This window comes from Bombyx mori, chromosome 13 (assembly GCF_030269925.1).
Source record: "Bombyx mori chromosome 13, ASM3026992v2".
In the NCBI taxonomy this organism is placed as follows: Eukaryota; Metazoa; Arthropoda; class Insecta; order Lepidoptera; family Bombycidae; genus Bombyx; species Bombyx mori.
In genome coordinates, this window is record NC_085119.1 from 9,672,481 (window position 1) to 9,700,021 (window position 27,541).

At 36.8% G+C, this 27,541-nt stretch overlaps 2 protein-coding genes across 9 annotated transcripts in view; one reads left to right on the plus strand and one right to left on the minus strand.

Annotated features, from left to right (window-relative positions):
* The window catches only part of LOC101746432 (teneurin-a), a 62,905-nt gene extending 56,509 nt beyond the window's left edge, over positions 1-6,396 (plus strand). For all 6 annotated transcript variants that reach the window (XM_012691834.4, XM_012691829.4, XM_012691831.4 and 3 more), the window contains 7 exons: positions 31-266; positions 369-1,097; positions 1,552-1,955; positions 2,029-3,914; positions 3,995-4,148; positions 4,270-4,624; positions 5,015-6,396. In XM_012691834.4, the coding sequence (XP_012547288.2) occupies positions 31-266; positions 369-1,097; positions 1,552-1,955; positions 2,029-3,914; positions 3,995-4,148; positions 4,270-4,624; positions 5,015-6,006 (4,756 nt within the window). In that variant the 3' untranslated portion in view covers positions 6,007-6,396. The remainder of the gene's footprint in view (positions 1-30; positions 267-368; positions 1,098-1,551; positions 1,956-2,028; positions 3,915-3,994; positions 4,149-4,269; positions 4,625-5,014) is intronic.
* Positions 6,397-6,918: 522 nt separating this feature from the next.
* On the minus strand, positions 6,919-27,541 carry LOC101746295 (transcription factor SPT20 homolog). 3 transcript variants are annotated; one of them, XM_021349173.3, is made up of 18 exons: positions 27,317-27,541; positions 26,983-27,231; positions 25,795-25,950; positions 24,277-24,516; positions 23,459-23,680; positions 22,949-23,101; positions 22,565-22,874; positions 22,071-22,210; positions 20,893-20,972; positions 19,954-20,014; positions 19,494-19,736; positions 18,489-18,614; positions 17,381-17,519; positions 16,614-16,837; positions 15,763-15,912; positions 14,989-15,187; positions 11,616-11,777; positions 6,919-11,198 (listed from the first exon to the last, which is right to left on the minus strand). In XM_021349173.3, exons 1-18 carry the CDS (start codon positions 27,350-27,352, stop codon positions 11,113-11,115), a joined length of 2,976 nt encoding a protein of 991 aa, XP_021204848.1. In that variant the 5' UTR covers positions 27,353-27,541; the 3' UTR covers positions 6,919-11,112. The 3 variants fall into 3 exon arrangements, with proteins under 3 accessions (XP_021204848.1, XP_021204847.1, XP_012547412.1); XM_021349172.3 differs by having other exon boundaries at positions 18,489-18,617; positions 19,494-19,733; positions 27,317-27,540; XM_012691958.4 differs by having other exon boundaries at positions 18,489-18,617; positions 27,317-27,539.

The window sequence follows — 27,541 nt, forward strand, 5'->3', positions numbered from 1 at the left end:
CTTATATTTTTAAATCGTCACTTGTTTCAGAACCACCCAAATGGCTTACCAATACTATATCTGTATATCACCAGCTGATGGTTACCTATACATATCAGACTCAGAAAGACACCAAGTCCGAAGGGTTCTTGCATTAGAAAAAGTTCGAGATCCATCCGTTAATTCCGAACCAGTTGTTGGCAATGGTGATAGATGTGTACCAGGCGATGATTCTAATTGTGGTGATGAAGGACCTGCTATAAAGGCAAAGCTGGCGCATCCTAAAGGTAGTATAATAATATAAAATTGTTGTTCGTCTTTGAAATTAAGAGCACGTTATCCAGAACGTGAAATTAGTTTTAAATTTTTTAATTTTTCAATTTTTTAAGGGCTAGCGATAGCGGCTGATAGAACAATGTACATCGCGGATGGAACCAACATAAGAGCTGTAGATCCAAATGGCATCATTCACACACTAGTCGGCCACCACGGTCATCACAACCATTGGTCTCCTGTTCCATGTCGAGGAGCTATACCACCCTATGAAGCACAATTACAATGGCCAACTGGTGTGGCCTTATCTCCACTGGACGGATCTTTATACTTTATTGATGATAGAATAATATTGAAATTGACCGTTGATATGAAAATCAAAGTAATAGCTGGTCAACCATCTCATTGTCGTTTAACAAGTGATGGCAAACCAATAACTAAAGCAACGAATAAAACGAACACTGAATTTAAGGAAGACTCCAATCTCGGTACAATTTTAGCTATTGCTTTTGCACCTAGTGGAATTTTATATGTTGCGGAATCTGACTCCAAGAAAACAAATACTATAAAAACGATTGATCCGTCCGGTAAAATAATGCACTTTGCGGGAAAATTACCGGAAAATCTGAAGGAATTAAGTTGTGAGTGCAATATGACGATGTCAGCTACCGCTGTTCCATTGAACAATAGAGACGAAGGGGCTGGTTGCCCTTGTCGTTTAAGTGTTGCTGCTGGAGACGAACCCCCGACGAGCACTGAAACACTACTATCTTCTAATGCAAAATTCCAAACAATATCGGCTTTAGCTGTTACCCCTGATGGAGTTCTTAACGTCGTTGATCAAGGTAAATATTATACGAGGACCAAGTATACTATTATCAAGTTAAAAAATCCAAATAGTTGTGTTTGTTTTGTTACTGTGAAGAGGTCTTAAAAAAGCATTGATACAGAAAACGCTTTAACAAATATTACATTTACTCATAATCGTTATGAGGTTTATTATGTATTAAAACATTTTTTATTTTTGTCAAAAAAGTTTAGTTTCCACACATTTCACAAAAACCCTTTAAGACCTGCGTGTGTTACATTATGAATTCGATCATAGGTCTTATACAATTGAAAGATAAATAAACTTAGTTCAATGTTAATTTTGTATTCATAGAAAGGTGTTACGGCTAGCTATGATCTATTTAATTACGAGTACATACAACTAAGCGATTGGCATCACTAAACAATATTCTCTCCCGAATAAAGCACAATACTGTACCATAAATTTATAATAACTAATAATTCTTCCAGGCTCTCTTCATATTCTAGCACTAAGACATTATCTACCTTCTCATGACGAGAATGGTGAATTTCGAATTCCCTATCCACCGACTTCTGAAATTTATGTGTTTAATCGTTATGGACAACACATTACAACTAAAGACCTAACATCGAGTAAAACAAGATACTCATTTTTATATTCGAAAAACACTAGTTTCGGTAAACTATCAACGGTAACAGATGCTTCAGGAAATAAAATACAATTACTCCGCGATTATAGCAACGTTGTTAGTTCTATAGAGAACACACAAGACCACAAACTTGAACTAAAGATATCTGGAATCGGGTATCTCACCAAAATAGCCGAAAAGGGCACTTCAGATATGGAATTTGATTATGATACTAGTACGGGACTACTCAACAGCAGATCGGGGGTAAGTTTTCAGTCAATCAGGTGTTTCCGTTAAAGTGTCACAATTTATAGTAATACCTAATTTATATTTTTAGGCTGGAGAAACTGTTATTTATAACTACGACGAACTTGGAAGAGTAACTAAAATAATAATGCCTTCTGGTGAACAAGTTCTTATAACTTCGGGACTAGCAAAGAATTATGGATTAGCGGTTACTGTATCTAATCCCGCTAGCTCAATACCTATTGGCGTTGCTAAGAAATGCGAATATATCTTACATGGTCAATCCTTTAAACAAATCACAATCAATAACGGCAAACAAATAACCGAAGGGCGCATTTTCACGAACAATACTTTAGTCCTTGATACGCCGTGGTCTGGTAAACTTGAGAGTATCGCAGCAGCCAAACATCCTTTATTGGAAGCTGCTTTGCCTATCGAAGCAGAAATGCTTCATATGTGGTCACATCAAACCACTACCTTCGGTGATGGACTAACTAATAACATGTATTCTCTCTATACATTAGTTGGCGATGTACGTAATCCACAACAGACATTGAATCGAGAGATTTGGGTAAATGACTCTCGAGTTTTAATAATCGAATTTGATCAATTCAAGAGCAAAGAAACATTTTTCAATACAGACAGAAACCTGCTTTTTACTATCTCGTACGATGTCGCCGGATTGCCATTATCATTTAATCCCCATGGCGCTGGTATGCCTCTAAATATTTCATATGATCGATTTTATAGAATCAACGGATGGAAGTGGGGTGAAAGTGAAGAAACTTATAGCTATGATCCTCATGGAATGCTCTCAGAAATATCGAGCCCGCAAGATGGTACCAAATTTATTTATTATAACGAAGGCAATCTTGTCTCCAAAATAACTCTGGCCAGTCAACGCAGTTTTAAGTACACATACGATAAGGAGGGCGGACTCACTCACGTGATCTTACCTTCTGGAAGCAACCACACATTTAGCGTACAACCCTCTATAGGATTTCTGAGAGTAACATATACACCTTCTGGTTCATCAAAGAAATATTTGCAGCATTATTCACACACAGGCGAACTCCTACAAACTGTTTTCCCGGGTGACGGAGCCAGAGTTGTATATCGTTATTTCACTACAAACAAAGTTTCTGAAGTTATTCACGGTGACGGACAAACTCAAATACATTATTCGGAAAACAGTGGTCTTCCATCAGAAATTTTACATGTTGATCGTGACGTAGATTATCGTTGGGAATTTACTTACATAGGAGGACTACTGACAGAAGAAAGATTAGATTATGGAGCGAAAACCGGTCTCAGCAATGCAAAAATAATTTATGAGTATGACAGTAACTATAGAATAACTTCTGTGCAAGGACGCATTGGCGGTCAAACATTAATACCGTATCATATTGTATACAACAGCAAAACCGGTGCTCCAGAAATATTAGGTCAATTTACTGTTTCTAAACAAAGATGGAACGAGACGTCAGTGTATGACGGGATAGCGATGTTCTCACGAGTTTTAAATGACCAATTCTTAGAAAAGGAAGTATCTGTTAATATTCATAGAATGGAAGTGTTCAGAATGGAATTTTCATATGATAGACATGGACGAATTTCTCAAACGCGTACTCACACTAGAAACGTAGGAGTTAATACATACACCAACGTTAAGAACTATACATGGGACTGTGATGGTCAACTAACTGGAGTTGAAGCCCAGGAACCTTGGGGATTCAGATACGATGATAATGGAAATATGTTATCTTTGACGTACAGAGGAAACACTATCCCTATGGAATACAACGACATGGACCGTATTATCAAATTCGGCGAGGGACAATACAGATATGACAGTCGTGGCCTCGTATCTCAAAACGCCAGGGAGGAACGCTTCCAATACAATTCAAAGGGTTTGTTGATTAGGGCAACGAAGCGAGGAAGATTTGATGTTCGATATTACTATGATCATTTGGATAGGTAATTCATTCATTTGTTATGACGAAGTTTTGTATACCGTTTTGACCCGTTATGATGTAAACATATTTATTAAATTACAGACTTTCAACAAGAAAAGACAACTTCGGTAATGTTACACAATTCTTCTACACGAACAAAGAAAAACCTCACGAAGTCAGCCATATTTACTCTCCGAGAGAAAATCGTTTTATGACATTGGTTTACGATGACAGAGGACATTTAATCTATACACAGGTAAACTTCTTAATATATTATAATTACTATTAATCAATCCCTATTTATTTTGTAACATAATGATAAATAGATCTAAGAATAAAATTGACAAAACACAATTACAAAAAAAAAACTTTTGCAGGTTGCGCGTCATAAATATTACATTGCAACTGACCAATGTGGAACACCAGTAATGGTATTCAATCAGTACGGCGAAGGAATAAGAGAAATAATGAGATCACCATACGGGCACATAGTTTACGATTCTAATCCTTATCTATATTTACCCGTTGACTTTTGTGGAGGGTTGTTAGATCAAGTAACTTCATTAGTACACATGGCCAACGGAAAAGTATACGATCCGCTTATTGGGCAGTGGATGTCTCCGCTGTGGGAAAATTTAATAGAAAGGATTCATAACCCAACTGAACTACATTTGTACAGATTTAATGGAAATGACCCAATCAACGTTAGGCCACAATTTAAGAAGCCAACAGGTGAGTTTAGCAGCTTCAAATTTTTCATAAACTGCTATTGGTACCTTTGAAACAATATTCAGTGATGTAGTTTGAATAATGGAAACGGTCTGTTGAAAAAGGCAGGAATCAGCTAGATAGCAGCGCGTTAGAGTTCATTATGTCGAAATTAATTGGGGGTCTATACAGCAGTATAGCAGCAGCGTTTGAAGGATGATGTGAAACGGTTACTGGGGACCATAGATACCAAAACGCGCCTGCCGCTATGTACAGCATATAACGTATAAAAAATTCTACCCCCAGTACTTCAAATGGGAACTGAAGGCATCATATTATGTTATTTATTGTTCTCTTTCTTACACCATGTCGGTGAGTCTTTAACTTCAATTATATAACTTTCACTTGTTTCAGATCACTTGGCATGGTTAAAACTACTGGGCTATGAGACTAAAAGCTTGGCTCCTCAATTGTATCCTGATGAACTTCCCGGTGGATCGGTACTACCCAGCATCCCTCAAGGACGACCTGTCTGGGGTACTGCGCCTACTGCAAGCAGTCCTGGTCTTCCATTTGGAATGTCGTTGCTTCCTAGTGTGACAATTGAATCTGGATTCCTATCTCACATGTCAAATAAAAGAATAGCAGACTTCAGAAGTTTATCGATTCCAGCTATGTCTGCCTTGAAAACAGATGCGCTCGATCTGGCTCCAAAACGCATCGGCTCCGATTCTGAACCACCCTTCGGAAGAGGCATTCTGGTGTCTCGAAACTCCCGAGGAAGGGCTGTCGTCACCGCCGTTCCATCCGCCAACGCCATCTATCGCGATGTTTATACATCTGTTTTCAATCGATCACATCTTTTACCGTTCTCTTTTGTCGTTCATGGCGACCAACAGGACGTATTTTACTTTGTAAAGGAAGAAACGTGGCGTGCCGCTGACGACAAACAACAACTGAAACGTATGCAGGGCAAGTTAAATGTTACATTCCACGAGGTATCTGAAGGAGGACGCTCATATGCAGACGTTAAGATTCACGGACAAACCAGTATTGTAAATCTTCGTTATGGAACGAGCGCCGAGAGGGAGAGACAGCGGTTGCTGCATCACGCTCGGGCGGCCGCGGTGCGCAAGGCGTGGCATCGTGAGCGTGAAGCCCTACGAAGCGGAATGGGCGGCTCCTTTGAATGGTCTGCTGCCGAACTGGATGAGATCCAGAAATCTGGTTCAGTATCTGGCTACGAGGGAGAATACGTCCACGACGTTGCAAGATATCCAGAATTAGCCGAGGACCCCTACAATATTAGATTCGTCAAGAAACGATCAGACCGAGCCGAACGCCGTCGACGGAAGCGCGAGGATTGTCGAGCGCCCTGGTGGCTCGCCTGGGACGATCTCTGCTAGTGATGTGCCGCCATCCATATGCCAAATGATGTTAGCGTGATTGTGAACAAAACGTGTGAGTGAACGGTGAAGAATGACCGCGCGGGTACCTGTGTAAATGTATTTTGTAAATAGTCTCTATTAATTGTTATTTGTTGATGTATGTACGGTAGACGCGAATCCCTATCGCTGTGTAAATAATATATTTAATTTGCAGGGAGAGAATGGACCTTTTGAGAGGACTGATATTAAAAATAAATGTAATGTATGTATAAATAAGACGATTTATGTGAATATAAAAATTATTTATACTTATTTATCGTAAAAAGCTTCGATTGTGTCCAATGTTCTTATAATAAAATTAGATGATGAAACTATTTGAAGAATAAAAAGGCATACTTTTTTAACCAAGGTGTTGTTTTAATCCCTTCATAAATGAACAATCTTCTAAGAAAACTAAGATATTCAAATATACGCAAGGACAATACACTTACAGTCGTTGAGTTTCAAACTGACGTTCAGATTTGAATTGGAAAAATACTTTTTAATTCACATAGGTGGACATACCGAAATCCATAGACACATATAGTGTTAACAAAACGCTGTACAGACCAGAACGTAATTGAAATAGTTTAGCGGTACTAAAGCCCGTGTGTGCTTGCAACGGGCACTATCACATTTCTCAAGGTAGGTCTAATATAAAAAGAAATAAAGAGAAGAAACAGATAAGAAATAAGATGAAATACTTGTGATCAGTCAGTTAGAATTTCCGATTACCAATCAATATAGAAAGAACTTCAACCTTATACGATATGTCTCGAGGTAAGTGTTGGCATTTAAGTTAGAGTGGTCCAGGGAAATGAAAGTAATAAGTTAAACTACAGACATGGAAACACAATAATCACGCTCGCAGTCAATCTCAAAAACAATCGATTCGTGTAAAATTTATTTATTTATGTTCGAAACTTCAATCTCTGAACAACGTACACATGTTATTTTTTTACAATATCAATTTTATACACAAATTCCATGTCAACGCAATCATATAAATTTTATTGTACACCTAATATTATAAACGTCAGAATGCATATCACATCTCAATTAAATTAATATTTACAAACTATGTTACACGCAAGAAGTTGACACTGAAACATTACAACCATTGAAAATAATATTAATAATAATAATAATATCGGTTATGTATAAAAATCTCCATTCCAAAATATATACAGTAATAATTTTATTATCTCTTAAAATATAGGTACATTCGCGTATTTTCAAATAAAGTTTTTATTTACAAAAAAAAAAAAAAAAACATCTACACATTGAGCTAAACGTCCATAAACAAATGAGATCAACAATTCGCACAATTCACCTACATACCGACGTGAGGTGCACACCAAAGCTATGCTTCGACCTGTCGAAGGAAACGCACAGCGCCGCGTCGTGCTGCGTATCTCACAGCGAGGTCACACGATGCGCTGCGGCGGCGCTACGGCCTTGCAATTACCGAGACAAGCTGGGGAGGGGTGAATGCGTTGCGACGTTGGAGTGACACCGCCTATTATCTTTCTTATAACTTTAAACGAGCAATTCTGAAACGGCTCCAACGATTTTCATAAAATTTTGTATACAGGGGATTTCGGGGGCGATAAATGGATCTAGCTACGATTTATTTTCAGAAAATGTTGTTTTATTCGTGTTTTCAATAATCAACTCTTCCCGACATCTATTGGCGAATAATAATACTATTTTTCTTAATTGAGGGCAACGAACCGCTTTAAAGACACAACAAGATGGCATTATACAAAAAAACCGGGCAATGCTCGGTCATCGTCTATTATTATTATTATTAACAGACTGTCCAGAGTTGCTGGGGCGCCGACATAGCAACGTTGCGACGCCGCACCGCTCATGTGCCCACCGATACGGTGAAATCTTTGCGTTGCGGCTCCGCAAAGCATCGTGTGCTCCCCCGCTCTCACCGCAGACCGTGTCTACGGACTGCCACAACGCATTCCGCGACGATGTGCCCTTCGATAAATAGATCCGAGGCTCTACGTTCGCGCGTCCTATCGCACACCTAGAGTATAGAGTAGTAGTAGAGTATCGTTCATCTACCACTAACACTAGGCATTTCGTAGATGCCATTATGAACACATCTCATCGATTAAATAAAAATATATTAAAAACACATTGATGCTCTAACTCGAAATTAAATATCTAAGTGCACATTGAACGATCGGTATTTATATTGCTGTTATTACATCGGGTAACGTTGTTTTTAACATATCGATGTGTTAAAATTTACTAATAGTTTTATTTTATTATTAATTAATAGACATTTAAACTAAAACTTTGTGCAAATCGTAGAGACGACAAAACGGACGAAGTTCCTAATGAAAGCAATGACTATTTTTCAAAAGGAAATATGAAAAGTAATGTTTAACATCAAGTCATTTTTTTTTACAAGAACCTTCTAGAACTGAATACGTTTAAAACAAAATCGTTTCTTCGTCGAGCATGGAATACGCCGTACCTTACAACTAAATAGCGTTGAAACGCCTTCAGCATAAATTGTGAACTATTCATTGATCCCAATCATCTCATAAGGTCTTTAGTTTCGCTACGGAAACTCCACAGACATGACAATATATCCATCTATTCAAACGTCATTCGATACGTACAGAATTGTAGTAAAATAATAACTTCGGCTGAAAAGCCAAAAGGTCGATTTCAGGATTTCAAACTGAACGCTACAAACCACTAAATCCTTTTTTTTAGTAAAATGAACCTAAATCCGACCAGAATAAGGACCTGTTGTACTAAAACATACTTTAGTTTGTCATCGCTTTGCTATATAAAAAATGTTTAGGGGTAAAATGTGTTATTGCATACGTCATTTAGCTAACCATACCGCGTACTGGTCAAATTTATTCAATGTTTAGCAGTGACTAAAAACATGAATATATCTTCTACGGATCTATTTATTATGTGATGCTTTCATACATGGGTAATATAGCGTATCATATACTTAATTACCTGAAGACTATGAAAATTACATTTTTGGTACACATCCCAATTTATCGATAGATATGATAACGCCCGTGCCTATCTGACCGAATCGATTTTCTACTGTATATTTGAATGACGTAAAATTATCGTATAAAAAAGATAAGTTACAACTTATTAAATCCTTTTAGATCTTAAATTAAAGATCTTTATTAATCTGGTGGTCAGAGTGATTAAAAGTTGTATAACAGAAAAAAAGCCAAAATCGTCATTTCAATTAGATTGAGTGCGTACATGAGAGATGGCCAGATATATTTCCTATGCTCCACTTTTCCTATTAACTCATGCTCATTGAATTAGGCAAAAAAATACTACGACATTTTGTTTAATTCAACTGTATGTTCTATTTTCATTTAAAATATTACAATATTTAATATAATCCCTATTGAGTCATTTCCAGTCCACAATACAAACTGAAATAGAGATTGCAATCCGACCTTTCGGCTCCGATGTCGATGATACAACAACACTATTACAATATAAAACAATAAATAGTAACTGTACTATTGTAGTCAGGAACTTGTTTTTATTCGTTGTCGAACTGTATTACACTGCATATCGACGCTTGAAAGGCACGTGACTAAGCGATAATAACTGCTTTATACATAAATGATGGGCAATAACCATATTCGACGCGCAAAAAAAAAAATTTCTAGGTCTATTAAAATCATTTCAATCCTGCAGCTAGATTCGTTAAAATTTTTTTTTTTTCAGGTATTTCAACATTAAATTAGTCTGCTGTAAAGTTCACGCATTGTCGCTTAGTCACGTTTGCCTTTCAAGCGTCGATATATTTATGTGTGCATCTCAAATTTTGTATTCTCCGAATGAAGTCTACTAGTACTTTTAAAAAGACGGATTCCTTCGATACCTACGCCCTGTAATAGCAAAACAAACAACACGTATTCCATTCACACATACTCACTCAACGTAAATGTGATGCATATTAGTAGTTAGTATATGTTACAGTATTTACAAAATATAATTAACGTAGATTCTTTGATCACTGAATTATTATTGTACTTCATTGTTCAGTTGCGGTATACTCTGCGTGCAATGATTTAATACTGATCACGAATGTCTATTAATGCAGAGCATGATTTTCTGTTCCCCGATCATATTATGAACTTTTAGTCACCTTATTATTAATGTTTTTAAAAACGAACAGTTTATAACAAATTCCGAAGACTAACCAACAAAAATCAACTACACATAAACAACGACGAACAACGCCAATAATAACATAAGTTTCGACCCTTAATTTATTACCACATCCAACGCGGGCTCGCATCAAACACATTTCATGTCATGATAAAATTCCTTCAGTGTCAATGTTATGTTAAAAATCTTTACGCAACCGATATATATATATTTACATACATAAATAACTATTTGTGACTTTTAAAAACAATAAATACATACACATGATTGATATTAGTTAATGTAGAAACGATACATCTGTCTTGTGATTACGATACGAATTCATGGTTGTGCAACAATTTTAAAATTTAGAATTAATATATTTTTTTTCGCGCCAATTACGTTCTAAATTCAATTTCAAACAAATCTGTTTTTTTTTTCATGAAGAACATTCCAGACTATATGTAATTGCGCTATTACGAAGATCAAATAAATATATTTACCTTATTTCGAAGTGACGTCATACTGGTATATCAAAATGAAAAAAAAAGCTATTTCGATATTATTTAAATTAAAAGAATGTCAGTCATTACGATCTACAAACGCATGCGTTCGACGCACAAAATCTATTGATGTTGTGTATTCCGATACACATAATATAATTAGTTACATATTGAAACCTTAACTTTTTTTATTCAGTCGCCTACGTATAAACATTTTGACAAGCCTACGTTTTATTTATCCTCGGGATAAATTTACCTAAGTAGTTGGTGGATTACAGTCCGCAGTCGATAGGTACGTGCGTGAGATACTAGTCCGAAGCGAATTTTCGCTTTTTTTTTCAATAATTTATCTATTAATTAGGTAAACATTTTATTTCACTAGGGCATAAAGTCCGAAAGTCCGCATTCACTACTATGAACTGTCTGCGTTCGATTTTCTTCGGACCTGCTGAGCCGTTAATGTTTGCGCTTGCGCCTGCGTTATGAACTGAGCGGTTCCTGCAACAATATTACAAAATTTATCATTCGTATGTAATTAAAAGGTATATCTATAAGTCATCACCCTAACTCTCACTGAAATTCCACGCTGAAGAGGAAACTGGGTACCGAAAGATATTGAGGAGGAATTCGAATTACATTGGTCTGATTTGTCAAACGTCCCCGAAGAGAGCACTGCGGTTCGGACTGAAAAAACTTAAGGAAAAATTCGAAATCTACATCGTATTTCCTTGTTCTTTGACCGTGTCTGTATGTTTTGTTTAAATGTCGAGATCGAAAGTTTTAATTTTATGGTTACTAACGCCAGTTTCCGCTTGAATACTCTTTATTAATGAACCCAGAGAAAATTTCTAACGATGGCGCTCGTACTCTATTCGATATACAGTTCAAAAGTATGTACTATGTTGGTATGTTTACCTGCTGGCGTGTGCGTGGGCGTGTGTGAGGGCGTGTGCGTGGGCGTGTGCGCGGGCGTGTGCGCAGGGGTGTGGGCGGGGCGGGGCGCGGGGCGGGCGGCACGCACCACCTGCACGGTGCCGCCGCGGACTGCACTCTTCACGCCGCCTTGCATTAGCTGAGCTGCAACATACATACATACATACATACATAGTACTTTTTTTTTTACTTTATTCGGCTCCGGCACGATTTGTGCATTAGCCAGTGTCAAGTAATAAGATTTTTATAATTCGGCGTCTTAATTATTTACAGTTTATGATTAATACTGGTTTACTGGTGGTAGGACCTCTTGTGAGTCCGCGAGGTTAGGTACCACCACCCTGCCTATTTCTGCCGTGAAGCAATAATGCGTTTCGGTTTGAAGGGTGGGGCAGCCGTTGTAACTATACTTGAGACCTTAGAGCTCATATCTCAAGGTGGGTGGCGCATTACGTTGTGGATGTATATGGGCTCCAGTAACTACTTAATATCAGGTGGGCTGTGAGGTCTTCCCCCCATCTAAGCAATAAATAAATAATAAATAATAATAAAAAAAACGAAGGAAATTGTCCATGTTGGCCATAATATCAGTGTAAGTATGAATTAAATTAGCAGTGGGGGACGTTATATTATTAAATTAGGTTGGAAAAGTAATTTGATTAATGTAGTAAAACTCTGCAAATGATAATATGAAGTGAAATGAAATGAAGTTGATTAATATCATGAAACATGGCATGAAATTAAATGAGATGAAATGATATGGGGTGAAATATAATCTCAGTAAAATGGTGGTCATTTACTGAGACTTTCTCAGTGGAATTCTTGGAGGATCCCGAGAAGATACGTCCAGCGGCATTGTTTGTTTTTTCCACATTTGTGCACTTTCACAGATACTAAACAGTTAATAAACCACTGTTATTACACATTTAAATCTGAAGAAACGCTAAATAAATAGACAAAATAAAACAAATCACACAGCTTCACTCCTCGCGTTCCCGCCAAAAAACCCATAGTACACCTTCTTATAGCTAAATAATAGATGCGTATTTTATTGCTTGGGAAAAATAAGCATTAACAATAAGCATACCACAATGTTAAACCTCGTTTTAAATATATTATTTTGCTCTGCTTAGTTATTAAGATTGACGTATGAAGAAAGTGTTACCTATTTATTTGATTACGTAATGATTATCCTCCATAATTGTAACATTTTATTTCTCCTTGTTTATAATTTAAGTTTAAATCATACTTTTTAAAATATACTATTTACATGCACATACAATTGCAGTAGTAGGTATTAAAATTTTAAATTAATTGAAAAACAGTTCGTTTGAATCACAAGATGTCTAGAAGTCTGCTATAAGAGAGTCAGTCTGTTCACGAACATGTGACGTTACAAAAGACAGACCAAGCAGGATTAAACCGATAAATTTGTTTGAATCAAAAATAGATAAGTAGAGCTTTTTGAAGTTTCACGAATTGTTTTTCAGTACAAAACTGCCGGGACAGTAGTAGATAATGCTTTCCTTACATTATACGAAAATTTCAGTTACAGTTTCGAAAAAGATGCTTTTTAAAGTATTACAATACGATTCAGTGACGTAATGACGCATTTAAGTCATTTAATTTCATATCGGGTGTATTTCAATGAAGTAGGAAACCTATGGAAATGAAACGTCAACCAAAATTTCGTGCCAGTGTGACGTCATCTGGCCACAAAACATGGCGGCTTTAGTGCTGTACAAAAGATTTCAATGTTATCAGGTTTTATCGATAAACGTTCTTGGCTCATTTTATTTTAAATATTGTTGAGTATTATTTATTTGTAGAATTTATACTTTAATGGGAAGTAAGTAGGTATATTGTTATGTGCAAATATGATATGATTTAGATGGGTGAAATCTAAGACAAGTTCGTCCTTCGAATTTGCCAAGTAAACGATATGATGATTTTTAAAAGTTGCTACACTGATTTTATAAAGTTGTCGTTTGTCGCAAAACATAAAGATATGGCGTAGTTCAAAGCCATCAGCCCATTTCTAGCATGCTAAATGTTATCGTATTTTGAGTACGTGTTTTTCTTAGACTATTACAATCTATTTTAATTGTTTTCCTGACTCTAAAGTCCGTAACATACTACCGTAGCGCACCCCAAGGAAGGTGCGCCGCACCATTTGAATCACTTTCGCTTGAGAGTGATTCAAATTTTAAACTTATCAAGGGACCGCGTGAAAAAAAACACCTACAGAACATTTATTCATTAATTACAAACGTCATTCCTTGTGACTTCCTCTCTAAAATCACTTAATTATTAAATATTTAACAAATTTACAATAGTGTTTTACTCACTGCGGAATAAAACTATTTTATTTAAATAGTTCCGAAGAGATTTTGTCGGTAGCCTTTTTCCCGAAATATCTAAACAGAATGTCTAAATATGTTTTGATGACATATTTTAAAGTGGTATTTATGATTAGTGTCATGATCAATAGATTCCGACCGAAAAATGGATTTTTCGGATGAGGGCTCCATAATGAATTTAAATACATATAGATAATAGTTTTAGGGCATCGACTTTCTTGAGATCCTATAAAATACGTTTTAATTATTATTTTTGTATGTTTTAAGCATGATAAATTATGAAATTTTATATAATCAATCATATTAAATCGATATCAAAGTCAATAAATAATGTACAACCCAAAACAGACGGCCGAACTGACGTGACAATGACATTTGGCGCGCTAAACATGGCGGATTTTCGGCCTCATTAGACGGAGACGGAGATATTTACGTATATTCATGTTTCATTTTATGTACGCACTGAAATACTGTTATATTGTTTTCCTGCGAGTTAAAGTGCTGAGTAAGAACGAGATAGATATATGTTTATGTATGTGCCTTCAAAATGGGTGCTATTTATATAAGCAATTGTACGTGTAGAACAATATGTCGTGTCCCTACTATATAGGTCTATGGTGTATTTGAAAAACTACCCTCATTAATAACCCCAGACACACAACTAATTTACTGGCTAATAATTTATACTACTACAGTACGGTACTTTAAGCAATTCTTCCACAGACATAACCCACTGAGTTTTGCCATTGCCTTAGACATGTCATTTCGGAACCCCTCCATCCCCTCCAAGTGATTTTTGGTCACTCATCGAATACGGTGACCAATTCGACGGCAACTTAACCCGCTTAGTTTCCGGTGATAATAACTCCAGCGAAGCACTGCTTCAAACAAATTCTTTCAATGTGAAACTAGAATAACCCCTCAAGGCTTCTGACAGATAGGTAGGCAAAAAAAGCGCATTTTTCCAATGGTACTAACACTCTGACAATACTCACCGATTGGCAGCGACAGTACCGACGGTTGATTCGTTAGCACGACCGAAGTGGTGGGCGGTACGGAGACGAGCAGGCCGCTGGGTGCCCCGGACACGTTCAATGACAACGATATCGGCGCCGAGAGACCCGGGATCTGAACCTGAACGTTCTGTAGACCTTGAATTCCTTGTAAGCCTTGTAAGGACGCTAAACTTAAACCCTGAAAATGAAGACGATTGTTTTTTGAAGTGCAACTTCTTTAGGCGAGTCGAGAGTAAAATTTAAATCGCGACAGATTCGTTTATGGCTAGAGAGAAAAGATACAATTTAGGACGAGCGAGAACGAGAAAATATATGTCTCACGAACAACTCGAACGTGGAGAGGAAAAGTACAATTCGATTGGTTGATTTAATAATGAAAAATGAAGAAAACCATAATACTACATAGCGCATAAGAAGTTTCACTTCTTTCATGTGCATCAATTTGCACGCGCAACGTTTTGTTCTTTGTCTCTTTGGTTACCAGAACTCGTGTTGAGCGATATTTGCCAACGTTCGTACAATGTTCATTGGGGTTAAATGGGCAGCAACGTGAGGTTGCATGTATCTAACACTATGAGTATATTTTGGAGGTATTTTATAACCGAATACTGAACTAAATCTCCTTATAATTTCCATATATCTCCATACCGTCCTAAGAACCCATCGAACTTTAGCCAACGTTTAACTTAGCCAACGCCAATGTTTGATCAAATCGTAATTTATAAATGAGTTTTATATATGAGTATTACCGACCTGCAAATGACAAACAGGTTGAGGTTGTGAGGCTGACGCGTTGGGTGCATCTGATCCTATCAACCGTTCTAATAACGCGCTTTCACTACTCGACACGTTAATTGCTTCGCTGTCCCGGGTATACCCACTCATTACTTGAACGCCGACTCCCTGTAACATTATGTATATTTTGAAAAATTATTTTTTTATTGTGTACAAACTTATATTTGATGTTCCGGCTAAATTACGTAAGCTTCACCACTATGTGTGTAGATCTTGAAGCGTGACGTAGAAACCGCAGCTCAAGTTCGGTAGGTGATTACACGGTGCGGACACTTACGGTATTCCAAAAGGTTATATCAGTAAATAAGCAAAACACATTAGTAAAATCGACGTAGTCATTTTTTGGGCAAATTTTGCCAAAAAATATCAATAAACAAAATGTAATCAGAAATGTACTGACCCCGTTTAGATTACGAAATTTTATCTCGCCAAACCACCAATGATTTTAAAGTTACACGCGATATCGAATTTCTATACAAACGAGCGAACCTTGATTCACTGAGCGCTTTTTATTCAATGTTCAACTGCCACTTTTACTGGTGGGAGGACCTCTTATGAGTTCGCGCCGGTAGATACCACAACCTTGCCTATTTCTGCCGCGAAGCAGTAATGCGTTTCGGTTTGAAGGGTGGGGCAGCCGTTGTAACTATACTGAGACCTTAGAACTTATATCTCAAGGTAGGTGGCGCATTTACGTTGTAGAGGCTCTAGTAACCACTTAACACCGGGTGGACTGTGAGCTCGTCCACCCATCTAAGCAATAAAAAAAAACCATAAGGTCAGTTCCTTCCAAACCAATAGAGGCTGACCTGCTGAGTGTAAGTAGGTATGGTGTGCGAGGCAGTGGTGGCGGCTATCAGCCTGGCCCCGGCTAGGGAGACCCTGCCGAGCAGCTTGTGGGCGTCTATCGAGTTCTCGGTGCTGGACGTGACGTGGGTCATGGCCGCCGGGGCACTGTTGAGTAGGTTCAGTATCGTCGGGTTACTGCTCGCCGTGCTCACAACTGATTTAGCCGCGTTCTGGTTGGCTGCCGCTGAAAACAATCGAACAAGTTTCGTCACTTTCATATAACACTTTATCGACTAATCGTGGTAGGCTCGCAGTAAGAATAACCTTAGTCGTCCGCGCATTTTATTAAAATTTATAACTAAATGGAGAGGCTCGTATAGAGGTAATATCGTTAATCGATAATCGTTGATCGATTAAGCTTCTCATTAGCTTCTCATTTTATTGATAAATAAATTACTCGTCAGTGCACAAATAAACTATAGGTAAACACAACCTAAAGGATTTTAAGGAAGAGATATTATCTATCAGCTAACCGTAGAGCACAAGTAGACGGCAAAGTGAGATTTATAAATTTAAATCTCATGAATGAAATGCACGATTATTATTATAGCGCAAGGGACCAGTTTCCGAAGCCGTAATAAACTACTGCCTTGATATAAAAAAAAATTAAGTTACTCGAATGACCATGAATTGTATAATGGAATCGTCGAAATGAACTCGCATATAACTTCAATGAGATTTATAACGCAATACCGTAAGATACTAACCAATAGAAACATTAGAATACCTTGTTGGTTGCAGTACTGTTGTGCTGAATTCATTAGACTAGTTACGAGAGCGGTTATCGCCGGATTCGTTGTTCTTGGTTTAGCGGCGGTCGTCTTCTGTTGTGTCGTCGATGTGTTCGTGTATTGAATATTTTGTACCTGTAAAAAAATGGACTACGCTACTAAAAAAAACTCGTATTGAACGTGTTTATATTTGTTAAAATTGAATACATAATAATGAAGTTATTTAATTAATCTGACCAAAAAATGGCGAATGAAAATAGGAGTAAACAGCGGCTTCGCTGTGTCCCGGAATCGATGATCACTCACTATTCGTTTCAAACACAATAAAACAAAATTACTATTAGGTTACTACTATATAGAATAGCCCTTATACAAAAACTAAAAAAAAAAGTGATTTGCGTTAAGTATGGAACCATTAGCGTGACAGACACGCACGACAATCGGTTATCGATAAATCGGTTCTACTTATCGAAAGCCCAACTTCTATACAGATACGAGTATTTTTCTAGGAGTCTCGGCTATATATATGTCTCTGTATACATTACTTAATGAAATCTATACTTAAGATTAGAATCAAGGTTGACTTAGAAAGATTAAAATCTAGAATTTATCTATGTCACTAACGTCGAAACTTAACGCTACATTTAAAACCAGCTAAGCTACTCTCGCTAAGCATTTCTTGGTAATTAAACATTCTGTAAACAGTGTGCTTAGTGCGAGTTTTTTAACTTCACTATCGCGTAAAAGTTAACTCAAATTTGTATGGAGTTTGAACAGCTTCCCTACGTTTGCCGCTAGGGGCGCTGTTCTAACTCAATTTTTTTCCCTACCTATTCCCTGACCTATGAGGTTATTCCAATACGCCCGGACGGGTAGTTGAGCTCACGGGCTAACACTAGCAAGAGCAGTGCTAAACAGAATCTACCACCGGATCGGAATCGCGACCCACTGAGAAGATCCGGCGAGAAACTCAGTAGGCTGTGTCTATGGGTCCCACTCCATACAAATTTGGGTTAACTTTTACGCGATCGAGAAGTTAAAAAACTCGCACTAAGCCCACAGAACGAGAATAGCTTCGTTCGGTTCGCTGGTTTAGTTCGGCACCTGAGTAGCGCTCGCCGTTGACATCAGAGGGTGCTGTATGTGTATTATTGCTGACTGCATCTTGGGCGTGTTGAGCGGCTGAGGGGGGTTCGTTAGCTGTTGCGCTAATAGCTGATTCGTTGATGCCTGCTGACAAATGAAATACGCAAATCACAATCTTTTTCTTTGATGTAGCAACGTAAAGCCACTATTCATCTTGTGAAACAAATTCTGTAACGTCTGACTCACCCTACAAGCCGAAACGCATTACTGCTTCAAGGCAGAAATTGGCAGGGCGGTGGTAGCTACCCGTGCAAGTTCCAATAATTATATACAGTAAGTTCCAGTAATTATGTACAGTAAAAGCTCTTTATTCGCAGGGTGTACGTTCCGTAAATATGCGAATACAAAAACCGTACATAGGAATGGTATTATACATACATATATGGGATTATAAGAGATACGTATTGAGTAATAAGGGTGATTTCGTTCGGTTTGTTTACATTCCCAAAAACGCCGATGGCGGCGATGGTGGTTTGTGTCAAAGGCGGAACAAATACAGCGGCGATGTCATTTAACAACATACTTTAGGCGTGGTTGTAATAAGGTTTTTTTTCTCCTTTTTTTAGTCCATTTGACGACGCATTTACAAAGGATTTTTGTTTTTTTTTAGTCGCGAATATAGAAATTGGGTCTCAATTGTATAATCCGCAAATTGTAAAAACAACAATGAAGGAAGCGCGAACAATGAGCTTATTCTGTAAATTATAATTTGATTTTGAATACACTATGCTACTCCTTCATCGTGGAAGTCAATCGCAAATACGCGTTAAGTACATATTACGTTAGAAAAATTGGCACCTGCCTGCAGGATTCGAACACCGGCACAGCCGCATCGTTTGAAACGAAAGCACCAGGCGCCTTATCTTTTAGGCCACGACGACTTCACATTTTACTACGCACTAATCTAATCTATACTAATCACGGAAAGATTACATTATTAATACTATGTATTTTCTATCTAACCTGTGGTGACAAACGGGGCGTTGTAGGAGATGGTTGTTGTTTTAATGCGGTATCTGTATTCGTGTTCACGGAGCCGACGACGTTACCGACGACGCCGCTAACCGTGCCCACGTTGGTCACAACTCCGCCAACATTGCCAACGTTGCCCACGCTGCCAACGCTGCCCACGTTTCCTATCGTGCCCACACTGGCCACGACGTTTCCTACTCCGCTTACGGTGGCAGCTTGCTGTAACTGTGCCTGCTGTCAAAATATAAGGTTAACAGTGATAACTATACATACGTATATACAATACAATACATATAGGTAGATAAAAACTAAAGTAATTGCGAACAGCAGCTTACGACCTTTTAATTTATTAATTTTAGTGCATTTCAAACTGAATATCACATATGCCAGACATATTATTATACGTATGACGATAAAACGAAATAATCGGTGTGATCAATCCGCGACTCACCAGTATAGGAAGAGCTCGGGCATTGCTGTGAGTATTTGTAGTTGCGGACGCAGCTGTGGTTCTGTCATAAAATAATAAATAAATATAGTATAACTCTATTTAGGTAAGTATACTACACTACGTTTTCAATATCAAAAATAATTTGATGGACATTACAGAAATTAGAGAAATTTTTATAATAAAAAACGATGATACTTGTACTAGAAATAAGGTTGTTTGAACAATTTAAAAAGAGACTGCAAATTATTAACAAATATTCGATTAACACGAAACAACCTTTAGCCCGCGAGTTACATTATCAGACCGCATACAATGTTGCAACCACTTTAATCCATTCAATTATATCTTTTAATTATAATCTTCGTTTTAATTCTAACTTTTTCGTGCCAATTCGTTATCTATTTATTATAATCAGTTCCAAAAACGTCTTCACATTATAAAAATATATTAATATAATATAATTATAATTATTATGAAGATACATTAATTAGTTAGTTGTTTTAAAATGTTGCCATCTTTGTATGAGAAACTCAAATACACTTTCTACTGTATGGTCCATCTTATTGCACCGTGGCTAATAATACAAAAAAAATGTTGTTTTTTTTTCACCGGAACAGGTGGACGGACATGGGCTTAGCCAGAAGGAATGGGACTTGCTAACAGCTGCCCGGGCCTCTCCGAAGGAGACCTAGCAACTCCTGGGCAGCTGCTTCGCAAATAAATATACTATCAGAATCGCGACCCGCTGAGTAGATCAGTGTGCTTAGTGCGAGTTTTTTAACGTTCTCGATAGCGTAAAAGTTAACCCAATTTTGTATGCAGTTGGAACAGCGCCCCTAGGGGCGCTTCCATACAAATATGAGCTAACTTTTACGCTATCGAGAACGTTAAAAAACTCGCACTAAGCACACTGGAGAAAAAAAATATGTGTCGACTTACACGACCGGAACAATTGCGGTGTGCGTTTGCACGGTGGCGTTGTTTGCAGCGGCTGCAGCTGCGGCGGCTGCGTTTCTTTGCTATAATTATTTTATTAATCATTTAAAAAAAAATCCCATTAGATTAAAATTTATATATCGATCCTTTTATAGTACTGTAAGTTTTTAGGTATATATTTTGGGATAGCGAACTCCTACTGATTCTGTATATTGATCTCTATATATATTATGTGATTTTAACACTGAAATCGTAAATTCAAATATCGGGTCAGTTGGAGAACAATACAAAATATATCACACAAAATATTCCCAAGCGACATGAAATGATGTTTAATCTTGTTAATTCATAATTACCTTTCAAGCTATGTTTATTAACATTCATTGATGATTTATAATATTTCACGATTACATAATATTATATAAGATGATATCGAAAACAACGACAGCCATAGTTTGGGGAATAGTGGCACTAACGAATAGCACGCAACAATAACAACTTTTTTTTTTGCTTCGAATGGTGGACGATCTCACAGCCCACCTTGGGTTAAGTGGTTACTGGAGCCCATAGACATCTACGAAATAAATGCGCCACCCAACTTGAGATATAAGTTCTAAGGTCTCAAGTATAGTTACAACGGCTGCTCCACCTTTCAAACCGAAACGCATTACTGCTTCACGGCATACATAGGCAGGGTGATGGTACCTACTCGTGCGGACTCACAAGAGGTCCTACCACCAGTAAGTACAACTAACTCCATCTAGATGGGAGCAAGCTAACAAAACGGTTACGATCGAAACCGTATCGTATACCGACCGATTCGTATCACTGGAACTAACGATCCGACAAGTTATAATATTGGCGGGTTTGGATTTTATTACATGATGTTATTCCTTAATCGTGGAAATTGTTCGTGAACATTTGTTAAGTACTTACTTCATTAGACAAATTGGTACCTACTTGCGGGATTCGAACACCGGCATAGTCGCATCACTTGACACGGATGCACCGGGCGTCTTATCCTTTAGGCTACGACGACTTGATATTACGACGACTTGATACGACATTAAATAATGACGGTTTTGTGAGCCGATTGATCAGCTTCATAATAGTTCATGTTCATTTTCAATGTATTATAATTGTGTTATTCGCTTATGCAAGAATAAATTTCTTTTTTTTACCAATTCTCTCATGCCTCCAGTGAAAGAAACTCTCGGTAACTGTCCTGGAACAATATGTTTTATTCTAACAGATTTTCGACCTTCTTCCGTAAATATCTCCGTAAACTGTTGTATATACTTATTCGCTTGTACTCTGGATCCTGTAAAAAGGAAATGATTTTACAGCATCATTTCAAAGTAATGACGATTTTAGGTACATGTCACCCCACATTAAATCTATACTAATATATAAATCTACAGTGGTTTTTACGGATGTTCCGTTATAACTACTGAACCATGCATCCGATTGACTTGAAACTTGGTTTCCATGTAGAAAATACATGTACTTAATGGATAGGCTAATATTTATATGAGTGTTGGACTCCCTACACCAGTTGCGGGGGCGTTAATGATGAGAATCTTTGTGGGGGTGAGAAATAAGAATGTTAATTTTAAATGTTAATTTAATTTTAAAAGACGGGTACAGCTAGTCCTAGTATAAAATAATTAAGTACCTAAAGTAAATCGGCAGGCTGCGCCGTTTCTCTCTCCTTCAACGTGGTCTCTGTCCACGTATAGCTCTCCTAGGAACTCTTGGTCGGACGGCCTTTGTAGTATAGAGAGTTTTATGTGGAAGTACCCAGCGCCTGCATGGGGTGATGTCTTTTCAGTCTCCAGGATATATTCTTCGACTAGCTGAGGTTGGCAGTCAGGTATCGCCCGAGGTCTTTCGTAAGCACGAGCAAGACGAAGCGGACTACTAGGTTCTGATGGCAGCGCTAAAGGTAAAGGCTCCATCTTTGGAGGCTCTATTGGCTTGAACACCTGGAATACATGGAAAATTATTATTATTAATTCTAAATTAGGACCAATGTCAAAAGATTCACTTTGATTTGTACCTCTGGTGGTTTCTTAGGATATTTGGATGTAAGTCGCGTGTGAGGTACTGATTGTCTACTGCTTTTCGCTCTTTGCCGATGTATTAAATCTAATAATTCTAATCCATGGTAATGTGTAAATTGATCTAATTTTCTTTTCCTATTTACTGCTACCTGTAAATAGAATATCATTGAAGATACGCTAATTTAGTAATCTGTGAACTTATAGATAAAACAAATTAATTATTACAAAAGATTTGTTTCGACTTTTATGTTGTGGAATTACATAAACAGATTTCAAAATCGAACTGTAGACTTTTATCTTTTGCTCTTTTTTTTCTTTTTCTTTTTTATTGCTTAGATGGGTGGACGAGCTCACAGCCCACCTGGTGTTAAGTGGTTACTGGAGCCCATAAACATCTACAACGTAAATACGCCACCCACCTTGAGATATAAGTTCTAAGGTCTCAAGTATAGTTACGTTGCTCTTAAAAAATACATCAGCATAACTTAGTAAAGATTGATATGAACCTGTGAGAATTTTTTAGCTTGTCTCCTTATTCGAGGCGTATTAAATAATCTAGGGGCAGCGTGGAGCCGAGCGGCGAGCAAGCCGACAGCGGGGCGCGGGTCGAGGCACAAGGGGGGCGCGGCCGCGTGCACCAAGGCCGCCTCTACTGCCTCTAATGCACTCCGCTCTTCACCTGACCAGCCACATCGACCTCCGATGCACATAGCATCAGTTATAATGCTCTAGAAAAAAAATGCATTTAAATTCAAAACATAGAAACTATGAACAGAATCTCAATGAGAAAAAAGTTAGATTAGCTCTTATCTATACATATTATTATATATATAAAAATTAATTGCTGTTCGTTAGTCTCGCTAAAACTCGAGAACGGCTGGACCGATTTGGCTAATGTTGGTCTTGAATTATTTGTGGAAATCCAGAGAAGGTTTAAAAGGTAGATAAATATGAAAATGCTCGGAATTAAATAAAAATAACATATTTGTTTTCCCTTTGATATGTCCCCCGTCGGACGGATTCCTTTTGTTTGTTTTAAGTTTATTTTATTCAAAAGTTTAGGTATTTTATTTATCGATTGAGGCACTATGAAGTCTGCCGGGTCAGCTAGTAACATTGATAATTTGTGAAGCCATTATTTTGATATAATTAAAATCTTGAAACTTCGGTTATTATTGTTTACTGTTGCAGTATTGTAAAACCCAAAGGACACAAACAAAAATCAAGCTCTCGTACTGTAGAAGCTTCAAAGGACAACAGCGATCTTTATTTTTAAAAGTACCAGCTTAAAATAAACGAATTGAAAACACAAAGCACAAGTTACCTGGTTGGTGGGCCTTAAAAGTACATGATGTGTATCACAAAGAAAACTGGGATATGCTTGTCTGTAATCTCTAATCTGCGCTATGATACATCCCGAATAAAAGAGACAGGAGTGTTCTGATTCCAGCAAGTCCAACAGCATAACAGGTAACTCTTCATTGTCTATATAACTTAACAGCTCTTCCTCTTCATATGGCCATCGAGGAGTTTCTATTAAAGTTTCATCTTGAGTCGCTGAAGTCTGGTCATGTGAGAATGAAAAAATAAATAAAAACTTTTTGAAGTTATACTTCTTTAGGCGCGTTATGAAAAATTTATGAGAGTGAAATTTTACGATGCGCGGGCACCGTGACACAAAATTAACAGAATGAAGTTGCCCACTAAATCGCTCATTACAAAACGACCGACGTAACTTGGCGTGTCTGAATATAGCCGCAAGTGAACTTTCGCGCATGTACACTCGTAAAAAAAAGTGTTATTAGCATTAATTTTTTAGTAATATAAATGACAAAATTATTATTTAATATAATTCAAACCAAATATTATTAAATTATGAACGTAAAATATTTATTATTAATTATTTAATATTGAAAAAAACAAAAAAAACATAAAGTATAACTAACTTCTTACGCGCGTACATAAGTACACGCACCCTTTTTTTATTTGAGTGCATTCACATTCACAATTATTGAATTTTATTACGTTATTTTGATCTGATATGCTATGAAATTTAAAAAAATTTATCTGATATGCTATGAAATTTAAAAAAAATAATATTTAAATCAATGTTTTATTTTTAATTTACATTAATTACACTGTCACAATATGACATCAGACACCTTTGACTAAAAATTGATACAATTCAATAAAATAGGATCTTTGTATAAAAGATAATGTTTGTCAACTAGCAGATGAATAATGACCGTTCACCAATTTGTGGATTACACAACAACAACATGAATGCAAGATGAATCCGAAAAGAGCACTATATTCAATACACCATATAAGAATAACAAAAACATTTAATTCCCAAAAACCCTGCTGAACCCCCCCAGGGTTGTAATGGGTGATTAAGTTCATTTGCATAGAATGTCTATCATACTGGAATGTGAATGTGCAGGCAAGATCACTGCCCACCTGATTTTTAACAGTAAGCAAAATCCATGAGCACCATAGTGAATGTCAACCTTGAAATATTTGGTTTCATCATAACTTTCGTCTGCTCTATGATTGTTCAAGTTAGATATATGGAAGAAGGTGATACTAAAGCAGATGGTATGAGCCCCATGGCTAGTTACGTAAATGGATTATACACTAAAACAACAGTTTTTATTCTGAACTGTATTTGCATGTGCAGACACTCAAAGAATGGAAGCTGTCAAGGGTTATTCAAAGCATCTTCTAGTACTAAAACTAGAAAAAATGTAACTGAAATGAAATAGCCTTTTACGCCTCAATATATATTATACACATATCTGCTACAAATAGTTGGGTATATGGTAATAATGTATTTACTTACATGGCCATCTGGTGGGTTCAAACACTGCATATTTCCATTAACTTTCAGAGATAATGAATACCCTTTATTACCAGGGTATAAATTGATTATTAGTGTATTTAAATTGTAATTGGCTAATAATTTTTCCAATAGATAAGATGTTGTCTTAAGACCTTGCTGTGGAATTAAAATATCTTAAATAAGTATGTTTTGACATTATTAGTTTAGAATAACTCATTTAATCAATAAATTTAATAAATAAATAATTGGAAACAAATGTGTGGTCATCCAGCCCCAAATTAAGACTCCCTGTGTTATGGGTATCAGAGACTGATAAACGTGTATATGTTGTCATATGTTTAAATATACTGGGTGTTCGAAGACCGCTTCCGAAAACCAAAATTTTGTACCTACAATGTTGTAAATTTTCGGAATTGCGGTATGAGCGCAGCACCCCCGCCGCGCCGCACCGATGTGGGTGTAATAGAAACGCCGCACCCGGGCGTTCATTGATCCGAGCATCAGCTGTTTTCGATTTTGTGTTTCATTGCTGGTTTTTTTTAAGTAAAGTAATGTATTTTTTATGAAACTATTGTTTCATTTAGCTGTACTAATATGATGGAGCGTAAATAATGCTAATAAAATGTTTTAAAAATATGATTTTTTTTAAACCGGAATTGATTTTTTTTCCATCCCATCATCAAAGATGTCATTAGTACTATCGTCTTTCTTTGTTTTCGGAAAGAGTCTCCTAACACCCAGTATACATACATAAATAATAAACACCCAGATAAAGAGCTAACAAACCTGCCCATCACACTAATGTTTGCCTGATGTGGGAATCGAACCAACAACTCTCAACACAACAGTCAGGGGTGCTAACTACTGCACCACAGAGTCAAAATATAATGAAATACATTTAGTTCAAAGATAATTTAGTATAAAAATTAATTACAAAAATATTATACTGAAAAACATAAATGAAATGTAAATCGTTGTATAGTTTAAAAAAAATCAGTTTTACTGATACACAAATGTGAAATAAAACAGGCATGCAAGCTTATATCTAATGCCAAATTTTCTATTTATCACAAACCCATTAAAATGAAACCATCACGGATTTAAGTAAATAGGTATACATTTGAATTTCTGCTACTTAATTTACAGAAGAATGCTGTGAATGAAAAATTAGAAACCCTACAAACTTACATAGTTGGCCTGCAAAGATTCATCTCTGCTTAACTCATTGTGAAGTTCATGGAGCTTTTTGAACAGGTCAAATTTTTCAGTAGCTTTAGATGCTGAACCAACCGAATTTCTCTGAAATTTCATTCTAGTATCGTCCACTGATTCTGCAAGATGCATCTTATCATGGGTCCAAGTCATTTTATGCTCTGTGACACCACTGCCAAATTGTGATAAATTTGAATTCACATGTTTTGCCCGGTTAAGAATTACCTGCAATACGAATAAGTAGAATTAATTAACAATACAGTTTATAATTAAAAGTAAGCATGGTAAATAAAAGAAAGCAACGAAATACCTCAGCTTCCAATGCCGCGTGAATTAAACCATCCATAATGTCATTAATTAAAACACATATAGAAGTGGCAGTAATGTAATTAATTAAATTATTTCATAATAGTAGATTAGGCCTGAGTATTAAGTCATGATTTTTCGAAAAACTAATATGCTTTATTTATGTTTCACACTGCATGACAGTAAAATAACATGTCCAATGTCCATCAACATTTTTGACAGTTCTTGT

Excerpts from the sequence above, each read along its gene's own strand:
- LOC101746295 (XM_012691958.4), bottom strand. The coding sequence starts at position 27,352 with ATGGATGGTTTAATTCACGCGGCATTGGAAGCTGAG. Across the intron at positions 23,681-24,276 it reads TTTTAAGGCCCACCAACCAG|AGCATTATAACTGATGCTAT; the intron begins GTAACTTGTGCT and ends TTTTTTTTCTAG. Across the intron at positions 23,102-23,458 it reads AAGCTAAAAAATTCTCACAG|GTAGCAGTAAATAGGAAAAG; the intron begins GTTCATATCAAT and ends TTCTATTTACAG.